The following is a 23,116-nucleotide window of genomic DNA, read 5'->3' on the forward strand; positions in this document are numbered from 1 at the left end:
GCTTATTTTCAGTTCAGTTCAGTTCTTAATTTCCTTCTCTCATAAAAATTCTGTTCAATCTAGTTCAGTTTAGTACAGTCAATCTCTATAGATCCTATAAATATAAACTTAAATGGTCAATAAAATTCCATTTATATAACTTCGTGTAAAAATAAGCTAAAGATATATAAAATAGAGTATTTCGTATTACATTACCCAAACATAAAAAAATAAAAATAAAAAAAATAAAAAAAAAAAACCGAAACAAACTGAACACGAACGACCTATTGGCCGTAAGTAACCACCTCTCCTAAAAACTCATTCAACAAACAAAACCCCCGGAAGGTGGTTTGCGTACGGGTCAATACAAAGCAATGATATCGCAAATCGCACGGTTGATATATTTGACGTTGCAAAAATTACGAGTAGGTAGTCTAGTGTACTTACATTACAAATAATCTAAAGATTGCATTTTTTATCTTTTACTTAACAACAAACAAAAACTAAGCAATAATTATTATAATTAGAACAAACAACCCCCAAAAAAAAAGGCAGATAAATAAAGCCACAAAAATCACAGGTGAGAGAAAAGAAAAACAATGGAAAAGAAGAAGAAGGGTAGTGGTTTTGGTTTGTTCATCTTCTTCTTCTCAAGGATCCTTCTTTTTCTTTGAGAAGGAGGAAAATTACCCAGAAATTGCAGAAGAAAGTGAAGATTAATTATTAATTTCCAAGGTTTTGGTTTTACGGAACAAGAGCTTGCCATGCTTAGGCAGCTTCTTTCTCACTTTCATGAACTCTCTCAACTTTACGGCTATAATACGACATCGTTTCATCCTCATCCTCTTCTTCACTCTTACTCTTATTCGTCTTCTTCCTCCCCCAGGTATTACTTTTCATCTGATCCGGTTTTTTGGGTTGTTTTTCTTTGTGGGTTTGTTTTATTTTTGATTTTTATGGGTTTTTATTGTTACATTTTATTCAATTTTTTGTGGGTTATTTATTGAAATCATTTGTGAATTGATGATGATTTTTGGGTTTGTGATTATTTTTTATTGTATTCATGTTATTGTGATTAATTTAGCAAATTTATTCAAGCCCTTTGATTGGGGTAGCTGTGATTTTCTGGGATTTAACTAATATGCAATTTTGATTGTAATTGATTGAAATTTGTCCGTGTGTTTGTTTGAGCTTTGAATTGAGGTCATAGTGATGAATAACAGTGATTCCCTTTTGACCATGGCGAGGCGTGTTATGTCGTGTCGTGTAATACCTATGATTAGAAGGGAGCAGAGAGCAGGGAGATAACTTCTTGGCTTATTTGTAGACACTCTGAGATCCCATTTCGAACTTGCTCTGATTTCGAGTTAAGTGATGGACTCAATCACTCAACAACCTGGTGCTAATTTGTTGGGTGGGAAGTGGCTGGTTAGGTAGATTGTATTGAAACACAGCTGTGAGGTTTTCGATGAGTTAGCTCGATTTGGTGCTTATGTAATTGTGTAGTTGGTAGTAATGTAGTATTATAGTGTTTTGGCCTTTTAGGTAAGTAATGGTCTGCTTTTGCTCCTCTAGGGTTTAATTGGCATTTTTTGATGAAATGAATTAGGAATAAAGTTTTCCATTCAAGGTAATGATTGGAAAAGTTTCCATCAAAGGCAATGAAGCCTTTGGAAAATAACGGTATGAGGGAGAACTATATATGTAGGGTAGCCAATCATGCAAACATGGTGAGACTTGCTTCGAATCAATTGTTTGGGGGGGGGGGGGGGGGGTAGGGAGAGGAGGGGATGATAATGATATTTTCCTCGAAAAGGATGTTTTCCTTAATTGAACACATCTTTATTAGTTTTCTTTTTCCTTGAGATTTTATGCATGTCAAGGTGAGAATTTGATTAGGAGATCATGCTGTCTCTGATATGAAGTATAATTTCTCTCTTTTAAACAGACGCCTAAAATTTAACTTCCCATTAAAAGTAGTAATGCTCAACTGCAACCTTAAAATGGACTATGTTTTAGGTGTCATCTCATTTCTTAATACAGTGAGGAATAAAGATTGAACAACTACACTAATCACTAAAGTGCAGCTTGAATGAATTATTACTTAGTATGTATGTAGCGAAATGCAGAGTTATCTTAGATGATATTTTTCTTTTAGTTACTAGGTTATTGCATATATTAGAAGGTGTATGTGTGTGATATTGGATAATATACCACATGAATTTATGCCATTAAGGTTGATTATGCTTTGGATTAAAGAGTTGTAGATCTTATCTTTTTTTTTTTTTTTTTTTTTTTTAAGGCTAGATTATTGCATGTGTCATGAAGCGGTGTCTGCTTGATATTATGGAAAGTAATTCGAGGCATTTGTTAAATTTACTATGTGCTATTGTTGGATTGTATTTTGAGCATGAATTCACTTTAGAATGAAACTTCAAACCATTTTGTAAGCAGCCCGTCTGCACTTGGCTCTTGCTGAAGTAGGATATGGGAAGGATGTGGATTGGTCTTTTCCTAAGTTTGTCCATGCTTTTCTTATATTGTTTTACCAAGGCTAGGTTGAGTTGATATGAGTTTGACCTAAAGGTTGCTAGAAGGATAAATGCGTAGCAGATATTGATAACGATGGATAGCAGTGCAATATAAAGTCTCTAAACTGAGTTATACATAGTGGCAAAGCCTCAAAAGGGCTGTGAAAACCTTGAGAGAAAAACAACTAAAATATAGTAGTTTCCAGAAAGTCGCGAACCACTGAAGAGCCGGTGTCGAATGGCCTTGGAGATTGGTGTTACTAGGGTTATTTATAGAGGAAGGGGACAGTAAGGAACAAAAGAGGAAGAGGCAGAGATGTTTATGGCTATGGTTGAGGAGCTTTCTACTCTGATTGTCCTGCCATCATACCAATGATAGGAGTGGTATGGCAGTTGTTTCACTCAGAAAGATGTTTAGTTGTTTTATAAGTCAGTTTACTACATTAAGAGAAGTACAATATTTATCCAAATCATTTTTGGTTTAATTGTTTGCTCATCTCTTTTACCTCATTGATGGTAAACCAAAATTTTTGTTTCTTTTTAGAAAGATTTAGTTAAGGCATGTTTGGAGTGTTACCTCATGAAAATTAGCAGTTTGGAGGCGTGTTTACCCCTCCTATATGGAGAGGGGGGCAGAGCAGTGGTGGTTTAGGATTCAGGGTTAGGGAGTTTGAGGCATGAAGTCTGTTCTTGATTTAAAAAAAAAAAAAAAAAACAGAATCAAACAATGGTTTCTCCTATGAGTTGCATCTACTTCACCAAAGTAATGGCCTTAAGGGCAACAGTCAAAACTGTTGTTTGCTGTTCATTTTTTCAGTGTTGAACATCGTGACTTGTATTGTGCGATAGGTGAAAGTTGAGGTGAGGCCTACTGCTGGTGTTATAGAAGTTAATTTGCAAGTAATTTTGAATAAATCTTTGCTAGAATTAATTGTGTTTTTTAAAGCATTGAAGCTAACTATATATAGCCCATGCGGTCGACCTTCAAAACAGTTTTACCTTTTGTTTCCCCTTTCCATATTAAAATTAGGGGAGATAAATCCCTCATTGTCCCTCCCTTTTTCTTCTGAATTGTTCATCCAAACACTATTCATCTTGCTTCATTTATCTTTGTGGTTCAAAGCTTTTAAAGCATCAGGTGGGTGAATATACAATTTCTAATGATTATGTATATAGGGGTGCTATTTATCAAGCTTCAGGAGGATGAAACATCGGTACCTGTTACTCTGTTTGTGATCTCTGTCGTTGATCTGTGATTTAGTTAGGTTAATGGATTATACTTGGAATGGAGTTGGCTTCAGAATGCGACTAGACTATTGGGGTAATCAAGTGACAAGCTCCCCTGCTTTCTATCATTACTGGGACTGACTAGATCTCTCTTTTAACTTAGTCACTCTTGAACTGTGATGGGACAATGACCTAATTGGATTTTAGGAAATGGTTGCATCTACGTTCTTGACTTGAACCCTTTTTTTTTTTTTTTTGAAACCGTTCTGACTTGAACCTATACCTCAAATGTTGTAATTATTTGAATGTCCTTGATTTCAGGACAATGCCATTTACATGCTGTATTGCACAGGCTACAGAGAACAATCACTCCTAAGTCAATCACAGGAAATTCTTTGTTCATATTTGCATTCCACATATTAGCTGTTGCAATCCCTGTCTTATTCTTGTATGTGAGAGGGTGGGAATGTTATGAAAATTTTATTCAATGTAGTAATGTTAACTATTTATACTCTGATCTTCATGATGATTTGAAGATATTGTTTATTATTTTTACATGCTAAAGTGGCATATTTGCTTATTATTATCTCTCCTGTTTTACAGTTGTTGTTTCCTCAATCTTGATGACAATCTTGTGGAAGAAAACTGCAATAGTGTCATCATGCCAGCTGAAAAACCTGGGATTTTAAAAATGGTTGACCATTATAAGCCACCACCCACCAAGAGATCTCGGAAAGAACGAAATCGTGGAAAGCATCCTGGATCCTCAAACTCATCTGAAATTATGAGTCAGGAGATCTGGAAGGAATTTCCTGAGGACCTTTTGGAGGCAGTCATTACTAGGCTTCCCATCGCTACGTTCTTCCGCTTCCGTTCAGTGTGTCGGAAATGGAATGGCATGCTTACGTCGAGGAGCTTTACAGAACACTGTGCCCAAGTGTCTCAATCACAACCTTGGTTCTACACCATAACTCATGAAAATGTGAACACTGGGGCTATTTATGATCCTTCTGCAAAGAAATGGCGCCATCCTACCATCCCTCCACTTCCTCCAAAGGTTATCCTGTTGCCAGTTGCTTCTGTTGGGGGTCTCGTCTGCTTCCTTGATATAGGTCATCGGTTGTTTTACATATGTAACCCTCTGACCCAGGTTTGGAAAGAGCTCCCTCCAAGATCTGTGAAGGTCTGGTCCCGTGTTGCTGTTGGTATGATTCAATATGGAAATTCAACTACACGTGGCTACAAGATACTATGGTTCGGTCGTGATGGAGAGTATGAAATCTACGACTCTATAAAAAACTCTTGGGCACGCCCAGGAAATTTGCCCTCGGGAATCAAGCTCCCACTGTCACTGAATTTTAGATCAAATACGGTGTCTGTCGATGCTACGGTCTACTTCATGCGGTCAGAACCTGATGGGATTGTGTCCTATGACATGGTGAGCGGGATTTGGAAGCAACATCTCATCCCAACCCCACCAAACTCGACCGACCACAACCTTGCGGAATGTGGAGGCCGAATCTTTTTGGTGGGATTGCTGACTAAGAATGCCGCCACTTGTGTGTGTGTATGGGAGCTTCAGAAAATGACGCTCTTGTGGAAGGAGGTTGACAGAATGCCAAATGTCTGGTGCTTAGAGTTTTACGGTAAGCACGTGCGGATGACCTGCTTGGGCAACAAGAGTTTGCTCATGCTGTCACTGCGGTCACGACAGATGAACCGGATCGTCACCTATGATGTGGCGAAACGGGAGTGGTTGAAGGTTCCTGGTTGTGTTCTTCCACGTGGGAGAAAGCGGCAATGGATTGCTTGTGGAACAGCTTTTAACCCTTGCCTTACCGCGGTTCCTTAATAGTTCTAATTCTTTTATTCCTTGCCAAGTACTTTCTGTGTTTCCAGATGCTGCAACATTCAGGCTTCAGTACCCTGCAGGAATACTTTGATTAAGAGTAATATGGCAGCTATCAGTTTATCACAATTTGCAGTTGCCCATCCTTTGCCTAAGTATTTGAATATGCAAAAGTCTGCTGTTTTATTTTGATTTATTACAAAACTTAGAACCTGCTGAGCACTGAATTGTAGAACTTGCAAAACATAACATCCGACAATGTCATGTAAAATTGATATACTACGGAGTACTTGTTATTTGTGTCATCTTTAGCAGTGTTTTGTTTTTGTTCTAATGTTGTGGGTTGAACTTTATATCACAGCATTTGAGAGACAGCATGTGAAACGCGATTTTGGCCATAGGTGATGAGCTAGCTACAAACGAAATTTCTGTTGATTCATGTCATTTGAAAACGCAATTCTATGCATCAACCTCCTAATTAGTGGTTCTTTTTCTTTTTTTCCTTTGTTTTACAATCAACAGCTATTAGAGACTAGGAGAATTCAACAAACTTTCTTTCATGCTTCATCTTCGCGACTTGAAACTGTAGGTTGTCTCCGAACATGCTTCCTGGAGTAACAAATTTTACCTTTGTATCGACTGAACTTGAATAATAATCAAGTGAACAGAGAAAATATTGTCTTGGTCAGAAATCATAAAGAGATCAAATGGACATCAAAAGTCGAAAGCTACAAGTAATATGGGCTGGAATATAGAGAGGTCGGTAAAGGCCTGACAAACAAACTCTCCAAGTGACTTAGTACCCTTCCTTATTGAATTAACATTCCCTGTATGATCGAGTCTAATGCTACCCTTATACGGAGTAACTGTATTAGCATTCCCTGTATCGTCGATTTTAACTCCCTTTCCTTATTCTATCAACTGAATTAGCATTCCTTGTATCTTCGACTGTAAAACTGACGATTGAAAAGCTCATATAACTGAACTAAAAAATAATAAATTATGAAGGTCACAAACTGTGATCGAAAGCAACCAGAGTCAAATATCCAAGTGTTTTTTTCATTACTCAGGGAAAATTTGAAACAATGTTAAATATGGAAAAACATCTGTAGTCTACATAATCTCTGTGAAAGGATCTCTGTCACAAGTCAAAGTCGAGGCAACGAGTTTTTGTTTAGAGGAAGGAATATCTCCATAGGCGCCCTTGTGTCATACAAAGTATTTCCAATTTCCTGTTTGCACAAATAGGTTGATAGTTGATACTTAAGGGACTAGGGAAAATTATCTATAAAATTTGCTTAGATTCAACATATTGCAATAGTTTAGATTGATTGAAGCCAAATGACCATTTCCAAACCTAGTTGGATCTGAAAAGAAAGACAAATGAAGGTCTAAACATCTTAGAAAATTATCTAATTACATGGCCAATTTGTTAGTATATATATTTGCGCTTGGAAAATTTGAGCAATGCTCCATAAGAGTATGAACATCGCCAATTCAAATATGCAACGTCCATGGACATGAGGGGTTTCCTACTAAACAAGTAAACATTCATACATTGAAAACTACTGCTTAAGCAATTGATTTTGCTATTAAAGAGGTAGTGCTTAACCTTGTCGATGCTTCGTGATGCTACCAGGATCTGTTATGACTCTCTCTGATAGCTAAGGAAGACCTGACCCAGCCAAAGACCAAATTCATGTAGTGAATTACACATAACAATTGAACAAACTTTAATTCTCTTATCAACTCTGGGGGAAGGGAGCAAATGGACTACTTGGATGACAATTCCATACCATAACCACGCACGTAGCAATCTAAACTGCCACTGGTAATAAGGATTTCAGTACTCGGTATCTTACATTCTGTTTTGAGCCAGTGTCTATATTTGGGTGGTTCCATTGAAAAGTGCAGTCACTTAGTGAAGGAACGAACTGGACCAGACTGTAAGTGTATCAGTATTAATTGAAGCAATAGCAGTAAGTAAAGGGAGCATATTAAACAACCAGGTAGAGAATGTGCATCACTGCATCTTATTATTTATTCAAAATTTGCATTCGAACAACACAGTTGGTACATTCATCTCGATTACTATTTCTGTAGACTAAACATATGAGAAAGAGCTAAACATCACATTGTGCAATCAAGCCATTCCTCCACTTGTGGCTGTCCTGATAATCTGGAAGAGAGCTGAAAAGGAAGAAATAAACAATTTCAATAAAGGAGTTTACACAACCACATGACAAATTTGTAAACTTTCGTTAACAATTTAAAAGATGGTTGATTCTTGATTCAAACAATCAGATATGAGATGTATGGTTTTTCTTCCCAAGTTCCTCTTGTAAAATAGTTTCAAGTAACACGGATTTTATTTTCCACAGATTTTATAACTTCAAACTATCAGTAATCATACGTAGAAAAGGTCAAGTGCATCCTCACTCCTCAGCGAACAAAACTGAAGAGAGTAATATGACCAAAGAAGGATGCAGATGGAGAATCAAGAATCAAGATGAAAATGCAACCAGAATATATGACTTTTCCATTTCAAACAAAAAGGTGGAGTCAATCCTCAAAAGGAATATACTGCAAATCTTGAAGTCACTTGAAGAAATGGAAATTCAGTTTACCCCACCCCGCCCCCAAATAAATACTACGTAGATAATAGAATACATTGTCCACACGCGTAGGCTCGTTCATGCATAACTAGCATACTCAAACCAAAGCCCTCAAAACTCACAATTAATCAGGACTCAGGGGAAGGGTTTCAAGACTTTCTACAGCTTGAAGCTGCCAACTGAAATTAAAAGTAATAAACCTTAATGTTTACACCTAAGATGTCCAAAACTTTAAGTAGGGCAGTTTTAAAAATACCAAAGAAATCAAAACATGTTTTACTTCGTATATGTTGTGTAACTGTTAATGTGGCCAGTCTACAGGAAACTCTCATATTCGCAATTGCAGAAATCAAAATCATCTTTCTTGGCTTAAATGCAAATTACACCCCAAATATTCTCAAGGCCCTTGACTATTCCTAAGTCTCCGTGATTACCTATAGTCATTACACTAGGGCAGTGGTATTGACGTATTGTATATGGCTTCAAGAAGTCTCGTGTCATACTAGACAATCAAAATTGTAAAAAATGAAGGCAAACAACTTCCTACAAAGCAAGGACAGCTTTGAAAAACACACAACCAACAATCAAAGACAAAGGAAGTAAAGCAAAACAGAAGCTTACATGAGCCAATGACAACGAATACAAAGAAACCCAACAAAATAGGCCCAACAGGATAATCAGAACCCTTCTTGACAGTAGTCTCTGGAACAAAGCCTCTCTTTGTGACGTTCTTCTGGAACTTTTCGTTCTTCCTGTCAGCAACACGTCTTGAGGTCGTCTACATAACAGACACAAACCGCACAATGAGCTAATATGTAACAATCATACATTGCAAAAGGGTCATTTAGTAGATGCCAAATCCTCAAAGGGTGTTCTACATTCTATACATACATATATCCCACCAACAATTCATAGCCAATATAAAATACATTATGCTAATCTCAATACAATTTACAAAGCATTCGACGAATCTTCAATCATAACTATACAACTTGATGAGTGAATTGGATTGAACCTTATATACACCACAAACTAACTATTCACACAAATGCACAATCACCAAGCACATATACAGAAGAACAGAACTACTCACCAACAAACAAACAAAAATAGCATTGTTCTTTGGTGTTCTCAAAATCTTGTTTTGGCCACCAAAATATTTCACTCATTGACTCATATTAACCCCAATTACTCAATTTTCAATTCAATTAACAATCTAAGAACAATTTTACAATCTACTCAATACACCAAACACAAGTAGTTTACCAAATCAACAAATTTCAATATTATATTATGCCACATATAAAATTAAAAAAAAAACATTTAAAAAATTTAAAAATATATTATAAAATTTAACAATTAAATATTAAGATTTGATTTTATTTGTCGTTAGAATTTAAGCCAACAAGTTCATGCATTGCAATGACGGATTTTAATCACACCTATATTAAATTATTAACGAATAAATCAAACCCATTTCAAAATTCAATCACAATATAATCAAACAAGATCCAAATTCATGAATCTACAGAAAATTACAATTGCATGAATCTGATTAACACAAACATATCAAAAACCTGAAATTTCAACAACAAGATCATAAATTTACCAGCTAAACCCAACAAAAGAAAATCATAATAAACCCAAAATCAGCTCAAATTTACAACATTTTACAATGCGAAATCAAATTATAAAAATAAAATAAGGGATTAAAGAGAAAATTACCATGATTACTGGGTGTTTGACAAAAGAAAAACAAAAGAATTTCAGGGAATTGTCCGAAGAATGTGAAAAAAGAAGAAAGTTTTTCTCTTTACTCCGGAAAATCAACGAATTTCTCTGTCTAACACTTTCTCTCTCTTCAACGCGGCTTTTTTGTCGGTCTGAAGAAATTTGTTGATGGTTTCAGAGCTAATTTATGAGGAGGGAAAAAGCTTTTGGATCAAGTCTTAAACGTCAACGCTATGACATGGCATGTTCTTATTGGTCTATTTTGTCTACGTGGATGCCACGTTTTCATGTGCCTCACTAACGTTGTAATAAGTATTAGATTGATTTTTTTTACTGGTTAATTATAAATTATACTGAAAAAAAAAAAACGATTAGCAATTGTAAGTTAGGGTTATCATTTTTTTTTCTTTCTTTATATTATTGCTTTGATATAAAATATATCCTATGTGTCTAAAAGTTGTTCTTGTTTGGATGATGGTTATCTTATGAAAAACTCTCAAAAAAGAAAACCTTTTATTCTAAGGTTATCATTGGAATAACTTCATTCTCCTAATAATGTCTAGAATTTGATATTCAAGATACACCAGCAGTAGAACTCTTATCGAGAACCATGGGATCGGAGGTCCTTAGAATGATACCTTTGAGTATATGACATCCTTTATTCCTTGTACATAGGTTCAACTCAAAAGTGGTACTCGTATAATTGTACATGCGATATAGATATATTAACTTAAGTTAATATTGAATTCTTGGACTATGAGAATGAGAGATAACTCAAGTGATTAAAGCTCTCTTATTGGTTCGCTATTATGAAATCTATCATATGTCAAAATAAAGAAGAGATAAAAGAACTTCATATTTTGGTAGCTTTCTAGGATACGTACTTCATCGTCTTGGTTATATGACTTACATCTACAGTCTATTAAAATGAACAGCAATATCCGATATGATAAGATCATACCTATTAAAAGTTGTCAAAATTGTTTCATACTTGGTGTAAATTCATTGTCATTCAATTATGAAATTGGTCGTTAGAAGTTAAGAGACTACATATAATGCATACAGCATACCCAAAGGAGTAGGTAACCCACTTTACTTAGCAACTCATCAAAAACAGTTGGGCTCTTGGGCGGTTTCAAGTGGTGTGTGATCGTGCAGTTATAGTTTCCCACAAAAAGTAGTTAAGCAACTCTGTTTTTTTATTTATTTTGCCTGCTTTCACAATGTTGTCATTAACAAACTTCAGCCAAACTCATTTGAATTAGGAAATACATTCCAAATTTATTTAAAATTTTTTTTTTTTAGGTTTGAAAACTAAATTTCATTCCAGCCGAAAATTATTGTAGAAGCACAAGCATCACTGTTCATGAATAAGAACCAGAGGTAGACTTGAGATGACCATGTAAAGTTTGTTTTGCTTCAGCAGATGGTCTTTATAAATCCACTTCAATATAAACCAAGAACACTGACTAGTGTCTACCAAAAAAATAAAAAATTCCTACGTTACAACAATTTTATCGTAAAATTGTGGTGAGAGCAACTGTGGCTAAAAAAAAAAAAAGAAGAGGTGTTACTTGTATATCTACAGGCCTTGTAGTGTATATTACATGAACTCAACAAGGTGCCCCCAACTTGCTTGTTGCCAAATAAAGTCGGCGAATGATCCAGTGCAAGATGTCTGTCTTTGGGCTGAAACCCACGAATATACATCAGTCCTCACTGTTTTAAGTTGCTACCTAGTAGCAGTTCTTCACTAACTTGCTGAAGTACAGGGCTGCAATATTTTGCCTGATGCCAAGAATCAACAAATTTCCTGGGAAGAGATCAAATTCAGTTCACTTTCCATGAGCAGAAAAGACAAGAAATTGAATTGTCTTGAATGTTCTTCACTGTCATACTTCAGTTGAGTAATTATGGTTTCTTATACAGTGCTGGCTTCCTAATGTGCTTTCGTACTGCTAGAACATGATCCTTTGTTTCTGCAGTATTTTGCATGCCTCTATCACGTGGTTTTTCATCATCATCTACAATGTCCACTCTCTCAGTCGCTTGATTTTCTGGTATATCTATATCCTTAGCATCAGCTATCACTTGAAGGAATTCAGGTGGAAGAGCTGCCGGGTCCAACTCCCGGCAACCCTTTGGAGCATTAGGAGATTCATGACCTGAAAGCAAGTGAGAAGGAAGCTGATAAGAAAACCGAAAGATTTCCTCCTGAGGGATCCTCCTCACTTGTTTTGAGTCCAAGTGATGATGAAAGACAGCCTTGAAGCCAGCAACTTTGACAAGTGGTATTATAACAACTCCTAGCTCCTCATCATAATCTTCTAGTACTTCCACCATGTCATACTTGTGTATCACCTCATCATCAGTGAGTTCATTCCAGTCTGGGGACCAATTTCTATACAGCGCCCACACATCCCCCTTCCTTGGAAAGATACGAATAGCTCCACGTAAACCTTTTGTCCATCTAACTTTATGTGAAAAGCAATTCAGACCATCATGTTTCTCATGCCGGCCTACTCGGAAGTCTCCACATGTTTTTGAGAAACCTGAACCAACCCAATTTAAAGGACCTAAATCTGTATTTGTTTTTGAATTTAGCCAACTGATCCGTATCCTGAATGGATCCCGAGATATTACACTTTGAACCATAACATAAAATCTCGGCATGCCATCATCATTGTCATATACAGCCCATACCTGATTCTCCCCAAAGGCCTTATCAGTCCTATCCTTGTCAAAATCATAGAATTCTGGATCAGGAACAGGAATTGATAGTCGATCTATGATCTCCTTAGATTGAGTCGCACTTAACAGGGACTTATCCTCAGCAACTAATCCAGAGTCTGCTGCTTTACTAGACTCCATTCCCAAGTTGCCATTCATCACCGCATTTTCCTGCCTATTGTACTTGTCATGAGAATTCCATTCAGCTAGTTTTGTAAGAATTTCTTTCCTAGCCTTATGCATCAATATGCTGCGCAATTCGCTTTGGGATAGCTCCCTAGTATGGTTGAGTTTGCCGATTTTACTTGCATAAACTGACCCAGACCACCCAGTGTCACTGTGCCTGGGTGGTGGGATTGTGCTTGATATGCCAACTCCAGCACCTCCAAGGCCCATATGATTATTGTTCACATTGCCATCATCACTCACTCTTCTCTTTTTTTCACTAGAGGAACCGATCATGTCTCCAGAAGCATCGGTTTTCCTTTTAGCTTTTTCTCGTTTTCTGGCAGCTTGTGCTTCCTCGCGCACTCTTTTAACCTTCTCATATGTCTGTTGAACCACATTTGCAGCTTGAGAAACAGATGAAACACCAGACGCTCCTGAGAATGGAGTCCACTGTAAGTTATCTGTGTTATGCCCAGCGTTATGACTACTTTTGTTTCTCGCTTCCTGTTGAGAGTTTTGCCAGTGTTGGAAATCTTCCCGTGGTTTTGACGACCCAGAACCATTTGAAACGGGTGGGGGTGTCTCTATGGCGAAAAATGGCTTGCGGCAATTAGGGCAGCGCAAATTGTGATTTAGATAGCATCTCAGGTATTCATACTGCATCTTGCATCTATGGCAAACAGTCCAGAAAGAATTCTGATTTGCCTTCTTAGATGAACCAGGAACAGAAGAGCCATTTGATGGAGATGGATTTTTATTAACTTTGGGATTAGACATGGTAGCTTTGGCAAAGTTGTAAAAACCATTAGCACCAGGCGGCACAGATGAACTCTGTGAAGAAGGTTTAGTCTTCTGTGAAAAACCCCTAATGTTCCTTCTTGAATCATAGGCAGTTCTCCTGTTTTTGTCAGATAACAAGCTCCAAGCTTCTGAAATTAGCTTAAAAGCCCCTTCTGCTCCTATAGACTTGTTTTTGTCAGGATGGAGCATAAGAGCAAGCTTTCTATATTGCTTCCTTATAGTATCATCGTCTGATTTAGGGGTCACACCAAGCACACCATAAAAATCTGCCTCCCCTAACACTGGATCCTCTGCAGCAGCATACACATCAAGAGTTGCCAACATCTGCGAAATCCCATCAAGCCCAGGATACAAATTCTGTGCTTTGAGCGCAAACTTCTTGGCCCCCGATAAGTCCTTGGCATTAAACTTCCTCTCCGCAATCTCTCTTGCCTTGATTGCATCATCTTTATTGCACTCCATGCCAATTCTTTTCACCCTTATCAATGCAAACTCAATGAATATGCAAAAATATCATACAAATCCAGCAGCTTGCCGCAGAAGTCTAAACTTCCGAATTTCAATTCAACAGCATAACCCTTAAGCATAACACAAAATTTTGCATTAAATCTACAAATACACAAACAATTTAACAAACTGAAGGGACTAGGTAGGTTTTATAAAACACCAAATTAAAATTAAAAACAATCCCCAAAATAATGCCCAACAATCAATTCCCTCTTTTATGAATTGCAAATGAACATTATTATTCAACATAGTAAGAAACACTACAAAATAACCATCAAAATTCATTAAGTTACCAAAATGCAAAAATCAAAACAAAACTTCATACTCAACAATATAAAAACCCAAGTTCAAATTCCAAAACCCAGAAAAATTATCAAATTCAGCAACAAAAAAACAGAATCACCAAAATGAACAGTAAATTAAGCGAGACAATTAGTAAAATGGAATCAAAAACACAGTTTCAAGCTTCAACTAACTCAGACGAACAATACTAACCCGCAAAAAACCCTAACATTTTTCAAACAAAAATCAGAACCCTAGAATCAACGCTTAATCAGTATGTTCGTAAAATTAGGAGAGAAATTGAAAGTTAAAGCAACTGAATTGAAGAATTACCTGGCAAAAAAGAAGTAAACTATACTTTGTATAAGAGTATATTTGAATCAAAATACACCATGAACATGGATATGAAGGACCGCCATTAACGTTGGTTTAAGATTTTCCAATGTTTGCCGCTATTTTTTCCTCAACTACAAAAATTCCCCAATGTTTAAAGGGTAATTATTCTAATCTAATTTTATCTCAAAAGAAAAAATATGAAAGTTTCAAAAAAAATTCAATGAAAATAAAAGGTCTTAGAAAAATGTGGAGGTTATGGGTTTTGCTTGTCTTTTGGAACATTTTTGTGCCTCTTTGAATCCATGATGAATTAAAAACAAATGCTTTTTTGTTCTAATTGGTTGAGAGTTTAACCATGGTTAAATTTTAACTCGACTTAGGTGACCGTTGGGTTTATCTGTGATAAGGTTGTGTTTCGACTTATTATACCACAAGTTTCTCTTTCACGAATTAATTGAACTACTTAATATCACGCATGATAGATGATGTACTGCTATTTTCCCATAGCTCTTCTCTCTTTCCTTCTCCTTCTCCCTCCCCTTCCTCGTAGATATCATTACTCCCAACATCCCACAGCATCCGTCTAGTGGTCACCACTACAACAACCACACAGCAGACAAACAAATATTTATTAAAAGTTGTCGTCGCTGAAAAGCATCTATTAAGGATGTTGATACCGAGGTGGACTTGTGATCCTCAATCGTCATCGTTATTGGGCAATTGGGGAAAAGAAGGTGGTTATGATGTGTTGGTTAATGGAGGTGGCACTAGAGGGTGGTGGTAGTTATAGAAAGAAGGGTAAGGGTAATGCATCAAAAGTCATGGCAATGCCTAGATTTAAATGAAATATTGCACATATTTTGTAAAATTATCTTCTTACACATTTTATGATTGTGCATTTAGTAATGTACCATCTTAAAACTGGCTAACAAATCCAAACATAAGTTTTCTTTTGTAGGAATGAGGTAATTTTTTTAACATAAGCTAAAAATAAAAACAATAGGAACAAATTTTTAGAATAAGATAACAGAAGTACATTCATAATTCAGGATCTTCCTTATTAGTACACCACACAAAAATTTCTCTACTATTTTTCATATACTTTCCAAAATATTATTTATATTGGTTGGCGTAACCCTCAAGAACTTTAACTTAACTCATTTGTTTTATGACTTCTATTAAAAACTTCACTATCTAATACATTGAAAAGTGTAAAGTTAAACTCCATGAAATAGAAAGAAACTTGATTAATAAATTGAAAACTCAACATTTCTCCTCAAAAAGTATACATTGTGTCAATATGTCATAAACAATATCAAACTTTTACCAAAGAATATATGCCTTGATAGGACTCATAGGAGCAATAGAAAATTATAGGATATTAGGATACAAGTTTTAATTTTGGCAAAACCTCTTACATTTGTTTAGCCAGTTGCGAGGGGGCTAGGTAGTTTGATGGATCTTTTACACTTTGTTTGGATATAGAGAAATGGAGGGAAAGGACAAGAAGAGAAAAGGAAGGATGCATCATCCTTTATTTGGATAGCGAAGGGAATTGAAAGGATTTATTTTCCTTCCCCTTTTAATAAACCAAATCTCTCCACAAATCTCTCCATTGTTGGAGTGATTTGGATTTGGAAGGAAAATGGAAGCTCCCTTCTCCCTCCCCTCACCTCCCTTTCCCTTCCCTCTTTTTCCGATCCTTCCCCTCCCTTTCCCTTCACTATTGTTATCCAAACATAGTGTTAGGCTCTATGTTACTTTGTAGATGAAACTTCCATTAAGTAGATTGACCGTTCACGAATCTGTCTTGAAGGGTGAGATCCTTATTGCATAGATAAGGACCCTGCCATTGGGTTTTCGCTCCTTAAATGATAAATTCATATTCATAAGGGAATGTTACACTAGAGCCTATGAAGAAGTTAAGTAAGAACCCAAGTAACATAAGAGTACCAACAAATAAAGTGTTAACTCACCTACATGATAAGGCTCTTACCTCAAATCTCAGAGGTTTGGGGTTTGAATCCTTCCAAGTGACGATACTTAAGGGTGGTGATTCTCTTACCCCCCTACTCCCAAGTACATAGTAGGCCAAAAGAATTATGAAAATTACGTATTTTGTTCATAACAAACAAAATATTTGACATTTAAACACCACAGGGCATTCCATTTTCTAATCCTATAATCAAATTTTTTTTTCCAGCTTATAGAACTAAGGGATCAACGCAATGACGGATCCAGGGGATGGCCAGCCCAGTCCACGACCCGCCCCATGATCCAAAAAACATAATAATCCAAAATTAGGATAATTTATGAATAACTTTTAGAGAATTAGGTACGGCACGGTCTATATATAATTTCTGAATCCGTCATTGGATCAACATTCGATTTTCATTGGCTTTACTATAATGACTACCTCACTTCTTGATTCTTAGAAGGATGAAATAATGCCATCGTGGTTTATTGCTACTAATTTAGGAATGCATTTTACCTGCCAAGCAATGGTTACAATGCATAAGACAGTTTCCAAGACACACTTTAAAGCGTAATTATCTTTCATCCATTTTTGCAAAAAATGATATTAGTAAAATATCATAAAAGTAAACGTTGAAACGAATCTAATAAAATCTCATATAAAATGATTCTCTGTAAAAATTTACGATCAACAATTTTAAAATTTAACATACTCTAGTGTGTTTTCATATAAGTGAGGATAACTCAAGTGATTAGAGTTTTTCTCCCAATTTGAAAAGATTCTAGGATCGATTCTCACCCCACCATTGCTCTCTAAACAACAACAACAACAACAACAACAAGAAGTCAACAACAACCTAAAAAAAAAAAAAAAATGTTTACCGTAGATGTAACGCCGTAACGGTTGACATTATATGCGTGTTATTCATTACTCTCCTACGTTTTCATTTGTACTCCTTTGGCGCTTTTTTTAATTTTTCGCTGAAAATCTCTCTCTCTCTCTCTCTCTCTCTCTCTCTCCTCCATTGAAGCGCACTTTGAGTTCTTCAGGGCTTCTGACCTTTCTCTCCTCCATTAAAGCAGCTTCTGAGGTACGATGTTTTTCTCTTTTGTAATCATCGAATATCAATTTCCCAATCTAGGGCTTAATTTTCACAGTCGTTGATTTAATTGTCACTCTATACTCAATTTAGGGTTATTCTATTTTGGACTATTGAACTAGTATTGCTTATGATTACTGAAATTATAAAAGATTATATTTAGCCATTTTATTTCTAGAATTTTTCTAAGTGCAATTGATGATGATATGATTGATATCTGAAGTGAGAAGAAATTAATGTAATTTTACAAGCCTAATTTGATAATCGTGTTGAAATTGTTGTATTTTTTCTATCTTATTCGACCCCATGAAGTGAATTGGAAAAATTTGAGGCTATTGGAGCACAATCCGAGCTTGGATTTAAGGCCAGTCGGACTTTGTGCTCCAACTGAGCCTGCCTAAATCCTATCGAACTTGAACCGAGCCTACTTTATTCGAGCTCGCCTCGATTTGAACCCCTCTTAGTGAAACCCTTGTTATGTTTGTAATCTGTTTTATGGAATCACCCCTAAAGGAACTAGGAACTATTAGTAATACTTAAGTTACCCAAGGCAATCGTTTATAAACGATAAAAACTCGTTGGTTGCAACTTGCAAGTATTAATTCGTATCCCCATTTTCAAACATTGTAGAATTGTCGATGTTGTTAGGATTGGTGAGTACGAGCTGTATATATACTTGTCGTTGTTGTTGTTAGGCTAATTGTTTAGTCTTCTGTTAGTGTGAAAGTGTGAATCATCACTTCAATTTCTTTCTTGATTACTGCAGAATGCACATTACCCAATTAGAGAAGTCTCCACAAGTAACTCATCAGGTAGAGAGCCATGATACAAAGTATGTCTCAGGGCTTAGCACTATACTGGTCGCTACGATTCAGGAAGCCAAGGATAGAATTTCCCAGATTGAATACATCTTTTGCAGTCAGCTTTATCCTAATATTCAAACGAGTGCAAAATCTGTCCAGAAGATATATGTGGAAGCAAGAAACGCTGCTGAAAATGAGTGGAAAGAGAGGCAAAGTAAACTCGAGCTTAAGATGAAACAGCTAATTCTTGAAAAGGAACTAGTCCTTGATGAATGTAAAGCTTTCATGGTGGAGAAGTCAAGACTAGCAGCAAGGGTAGCTGAATTGGAGGGTAAGCTGCAGCAGAAGACAAAAGAAGTTGAAGATGCTATGGAAACACATGCTAAATTACATGATATCATTGAGGCAAAATCCACTACTCTCAGAGATAGAGACCTGCAGATGAAAGAGCATGAAGAAAGAATGAAGCTTCTTGTTACCAAATCCCACGAACTTGAGGGAAAGGTTGATGCACTTAACAAAGAGCTTCAGGAGAAGAATGAAGAGGTGACCAATGGAAAAGAATTAACAAAGGATTTGCTGAGGCAAATTGATTCACAAGAGCTAAAGATAAGGAATACGGAATTGATGTTGAGCAAAAGTGAAAAAGAAAAGAAACAACTCTCAACGAAGTTGGAAATTGTGGAAAGCAGTTTAGATAGTCTCAGAAATGAATTTAGGAGGAAAATTGCTGAAGCAGATGAAGGAAAGCAGTTGAATGAACAATTAGTACAGAAAGTGAGTTTGTATGGCACCGAGCTGACAAAGAAGAGTCAATTGCTGTATGGGCTTGAGAGAGAGAAACAAATGCTTGGTGAGAAGCTTCAGGAGAGTCTCAGAAATGGGAATGATGGAGTAATTAACACAAGAATACCTCATGATGATTTGGCCAAGCAGATTGAAATAAAAACTTCAGAGTTAGCCACCGAGAAGCTGAGATCAAAAGGTCTTCATATAACATGTAAAAGTCTCAAGTCTCAGGTGCACTATCTGCTTAACAAGCTTAATCTCACCAATAAAGATCTGTTGCTTCAAACAAAAGAAGAAGGTGGTGATCCATTGAACAGTGATGAAACAAATTTTACATTATTTGGTGAGAATCAATGAAAAGGACTAGCTTTTAGTTTTTTATGTGTTTTTTCCCCCCCATCTCGTAGTATATACCTTTATAGGTTCTAACAGTATGATTTGCTCTTTAATAATGTCCTTGATTCTTTCATCTTTTGTTGAGCAATGATATTCTATGTAGATTCAGTAGCATGAGTGTTATTCCAGTGGTGCCAATCTGTTTTTTGTTGGAACTTAGAAGAAGGATTTCACTTCCTTACAACAGTTTTTGGCTTCTTTTTCTTTTTTTTTTTTTCCGCATCCAATCACTTCATTCATTGCCCAATTAGTCATTAAGAAGTTACGATTAGAATTCTACTTTGCTCCTAGTAAATTATTGTGTGTAATTTGCAGAAGTCGAGAAGACAAATCCAGCAAGTAGTGTGGTGGCATGCAAGTTGAACAAAGTGAAGCAAGAGATCGACACTATGGAGAGCTCAGATGATGAGAAATATGTCAGATTAAATCAGAAGCTAAGCTCCAAGTCCTCATCTGGTTCTGACTCTCCTAATACAAACCATTGGACCACAAGTAGGAAGACCAGAATCTTGGGCTCATCAGCTGGTGGAAAGCGCCCTGTATCTGGCTGGAGAGAGACTCGATCTCGCCAAAGCCCTGGTGGTCCTGATCCGCATGATGATTTTCTTGATACACCATATGAAGACATTAGGGGAAATTTGCACAAGACCGTGAAGGATAGCTCACATGATATTCCAGCTGAGAGTCCAAAAGAAATGGATTCAGATGACGAGACACAGGACATGAGAGCTGAACCTGCACCCAAAAGGCAGCAGTTGCAAGCTCCTAGGTCTGGTGATGGTTCAAAAGGTTTTAAATATGTGGAACCTGTTCGGAAAAAAGCTGAGCGGGAAAATTTGAATGGAATAGAATGCAAGCAGTGCAAGAAATTTTATGATGCTGTCCTTTCCAATGCGAAAGATGGAGAAGTTGATGGACAGAAGTTTCGATGTGAGCATCATGATGGTGTTTCAAGGCATAGGTACAGGTATGCACCTCCACTGACCCCTGAAGGATTTTGGAACATTGGATTTGATACTGAAACTTAGTTAAATGTAATGTTTATGGAGATTTCGAAAATATTGCATTTCAAAATTTGCAGATTGGATGCAATTTACTAATTCATGATCTAGTATGTGTAGAACCACAGTCTCATTCTCAATTCTATGATATAACTTAATAGCCTTTGACGTGCCTGTGCTCACTTTAGAGAGGGCAAAGTCTTTAGGGTGATGAAGTCAATCCACTAGACTGCTGGCCCTGTTATTAATGATTATCCCAACTTCTGATCCCTGCCAATTTCAACACTAGCAATTGCTTTGAAAGACGATAGGACTAGCTATAAGCCTATAATTAGTCAGCTCTGAAACCTTGTTTTGAGTTATTGGTTTCTAGCCTCATTTTAAGCTGTAAATTGTGTAGTGTGATTTATAGGAACCGCATATTTTAACTCTTACTACAATCGAGTATATAGATGGTTAAAAGGTTCATGATAAGTTATGTTTTTAAATTGGTCATTTACCTTTTTTCTTATATTCGTTGTTACATCTGCCCATCCCTGAAGGATTCATCTTGATCACTCTAATATACCCTTGAGCCTTGACAGTTGTAGCCTGACTCACCTATCTAAGTGGAGGTATGTTTAGAAAACTTTGTTTTGTATTGCAGGAAAATCCCGTGGTTGTACGAAGTATACGAGACTTTTGCACTCTCCCTTGTCTTTCATTGTATTGTGCCAAAGTTAAAGAGTTAGCCTTTAGTTCATCCATTTATGATGGAAGTTGTTATTGTGACTTGTGAGAAAGAGGGTTTGATTGGGCTAGCCAGTTAGCCTACTGCTATAACGAAGATTTACAAAGCACACAAAGACTGGAAGTGGGGTATTCAATTAAAGTACCAAAATGTGTTGGGCTACTTGTTTCAAATACTCGTAAATCTTAAAAGTCTTCATTATTTTGCATTCTTCAAATGGATAGTATCTCACTATCTCCTATTATGGATTGATAAATAGGCTAATATGTTGTGGTACCATGACAATCTTTGTTGAGCTAACGTAAGCTCATTCTATTCTTAAACCAAATGGTAATAGGTAGAGAGTCTAGAGACAAATTAGTGCATCAAACTTATATGTGTTATTCATCCCCTCATCTCCTTCGATGTAGGATAACTAGTCTCAATTCACTTGCGAGGGATACTCAGTTAATCTCTTAATTTCATGATAGTCTTTGGTCTTCCCTATAAAATATACTTGTACTACGTAATTTAAAAGTCGCCCGAGTCTTACCATACACCCGTCTCATATAATTAATGTCGATTTTTAAGCTTTTATTTTTTCGTGTTTAGAGAGTCACAAGGGTGGATGATGAGAATCGATCTCAGGATCCTCCGGGGAAAGCTCTTAGCCTCTAACCATGGCCATGGTGGTGATAGTTTGTGGAACGTGTGGGGCCTGAATAATTTAGTTGGAATTAGTTCTGGAGGCTAATCAGTCCCAAAATATTTTTGACAAGCAAAGTAAGTGGGTCGCAACTCGAAAGCCCATGACCTCATAGTTTTGAGGAGGGGTTTGTTTTCCATGGCCCATGGTAGAAAAGTATTGCAACCTAATGCTATTCTAATGATTGGACTGCTTAGCTGGATTACTACACAATTTGCTCTCTTTCATTATTTACACCACATTGACATTTGTATCAAGTTATGAATGTTATGACCCCATCTATCACCCACCTGGCCACCTCCTTAAGTTTATAGTACTTCTTATTTTGAGGAGGATAAATACTTCATGCTGTCAAGCTAGTTTGGTGGAAATGGAGAAAAACTCACAAGTCACAAGTTTGAGCCGTACTCTCAATGTTATCGAAATCGGGATTATACTTTGAATCGAAAAAGGCTCTCAAAATCGAATCGTAGAATCTTCCTTACTCGGTTACTCTATAGTGTTGGTCTAGCTAATTTGTAAGAGATGACTACGTGTAGTTCTTTTTCTTTTTTTTTTCTTTACCAAAACAATATATTATATTAATGTACAATACTTTATATTATAGTTATATGATACGAAATATAGTTAACCATCAAAATTGACTACACTACGAGTTTAATGCTCTTAGGTGTTGAGTCCTTGTACATCTTCGATAGTGGGTCATAATCTCTGGCTTTTACACATGTTTCTTGTACATCCTACCCAAATTCTTCTTTCCTATAGTGGCTCGCTTTTTTTTTTTTTTTTTGGATGGTCTTATATAATTGATCAAAAAGAAGGAAAAATTTATAAAGTAATTAGTAGCACTCTTAAAACTCCCATGTTTAGGGGATCGTGGAT

The 23,116-nt window shown here is 36.5% G+C and overlaps 3 protein-coding genes across 4 annotated transcripts; 2 read left to right on the forward strand and 1 right to left on the reverse strand.

The window, feature by feature from the left end:
- The first annotated feature begins 366 nt into the window (after positions 1–366).
- Positions 367–5,891, forward strand: LOC145601422 (F-box only protein 6-like). The gene is made up of 2 exons (XM_081657439.1): positions 367–865; positions 4,341–5,891. The coding sequence occupies exons 1-2, from the start codon at positions 744–746 to the stop codon at positions 5,587–5,589; spliced, it is 1,371 nt and encodes a 456-aa protein (XP_081513565.1). The 5' UTR covers positions 367–743; the 3' UTR covers positions 5,590–5,891.
- Positions 5,892–11,263: 5,372 nt separating this feature from the next.
- On the reverse strand, positions 11,264–15,017 carry LOC145602780 (uncharacterized). Of its 2 annotated transcripts, none has more exons than XM_081658936.1 (2): positions 14,754–15,017; positions 11,264–14,109 (listed from the first exon to the last, which is right to left on the reverse strand). In XM_081658936.1, the coding sequence occupies exon 2, from the start codon at positions 14,091–14,093 to the stop codon at positions 11,844–11,846; it is 2,250 nt and encodes a 749-aa protein (XP_081515062.1). In that variant the 5' UTR covers positions 14,094–14,109; positions 14,754–15,017; the 3' UTR covers positions 11,264–11,843. The 2 variants fall into 2 exon arrangements, with proteins under 2 accessions (XP_081515062.1, XP_081515061.1); XM_081658935.1 differs by having other exon boundaries at positions 11,264–14,209.
- Positions 15,018–17,692: 2,675 nt separating this feature from the next.
- On the forward strand, positions 17,693–20,976 carry LOC145602522 (protein gamma response 1-like). The gene is made up of 3 exons (XM_081658715.1): positions 17,693–17,821; positions 18,597–19,765; positions 20,134–20,976. The coding sequence occupies exons 2-3, from the start codon at positions 18,598–18,600 to the stop codon at positions 20,844–20,846; spliced, it is 1,881 nt and encodes a 626-aa protein (XP_081514841.1). The 5' UTR covers positions 17,693–17,821; position 18,597; the 3' UTR covers positions 20,847–20,976.
- Positions 20,977–23,116: the final 2,140 nt, after the last annotated feature.

The sequence above is a fragment of the Chenopodium album genome, chromosome 21, assembly GCF_948465745.1.
Source record: "Chenopodium album chromosome 21, dcCheAlbu1.1, whole genome shotgun sequence".
NCBI lineage: Eukaryota > Viridiplantae > Streptophyta > Magnoliopsida > Caryophyllales > Amaranthaceae > Chenopodium > Chenopodium album.

What these genes read in the sequence shown, in the direction of transcription:
- LOC145602780 (XM_081658936.1), bottom strand. Translation starts at nt 14,093, where the DNA reads ATGGAGTGCAATAAAGATGATGCAATCAAGGCAAGAGAGATTGCGGAG.
- LOC145602522 (XM_081658715.1), top strand. Translation starts at nt 18,598, where the DNA reads ATGCACATTACCCAATTAGAGAAGTCTCCACAAGTAACTCATCAGGTA. An exon ending in AACAAATTTTACATTATTTG is followed by an intron (nt 19,766 to 20,133) that starts GTGAGAATCAAT and finishes TGTAATTTGCAG; the next exon opens with AAGTCGAGAAGACAAATCCA.
- LOC145601422 (XM_081657439.1), top strand. Translation starts at nt 744, where the DNA reads ATGCTTAGGCAGCTTCTTTCTCACTTTCATGAACTCTCTCAACTTTAC. An exon ending in TCGTCTTCTTCCTCCCCCAG is followed by an intron (nt 866 to 4,340) that starts GTATTACTTTTC and finishes CCTGTTTTACAG; the next exon opens with TTGTTGTTTCCTCAATCTTG.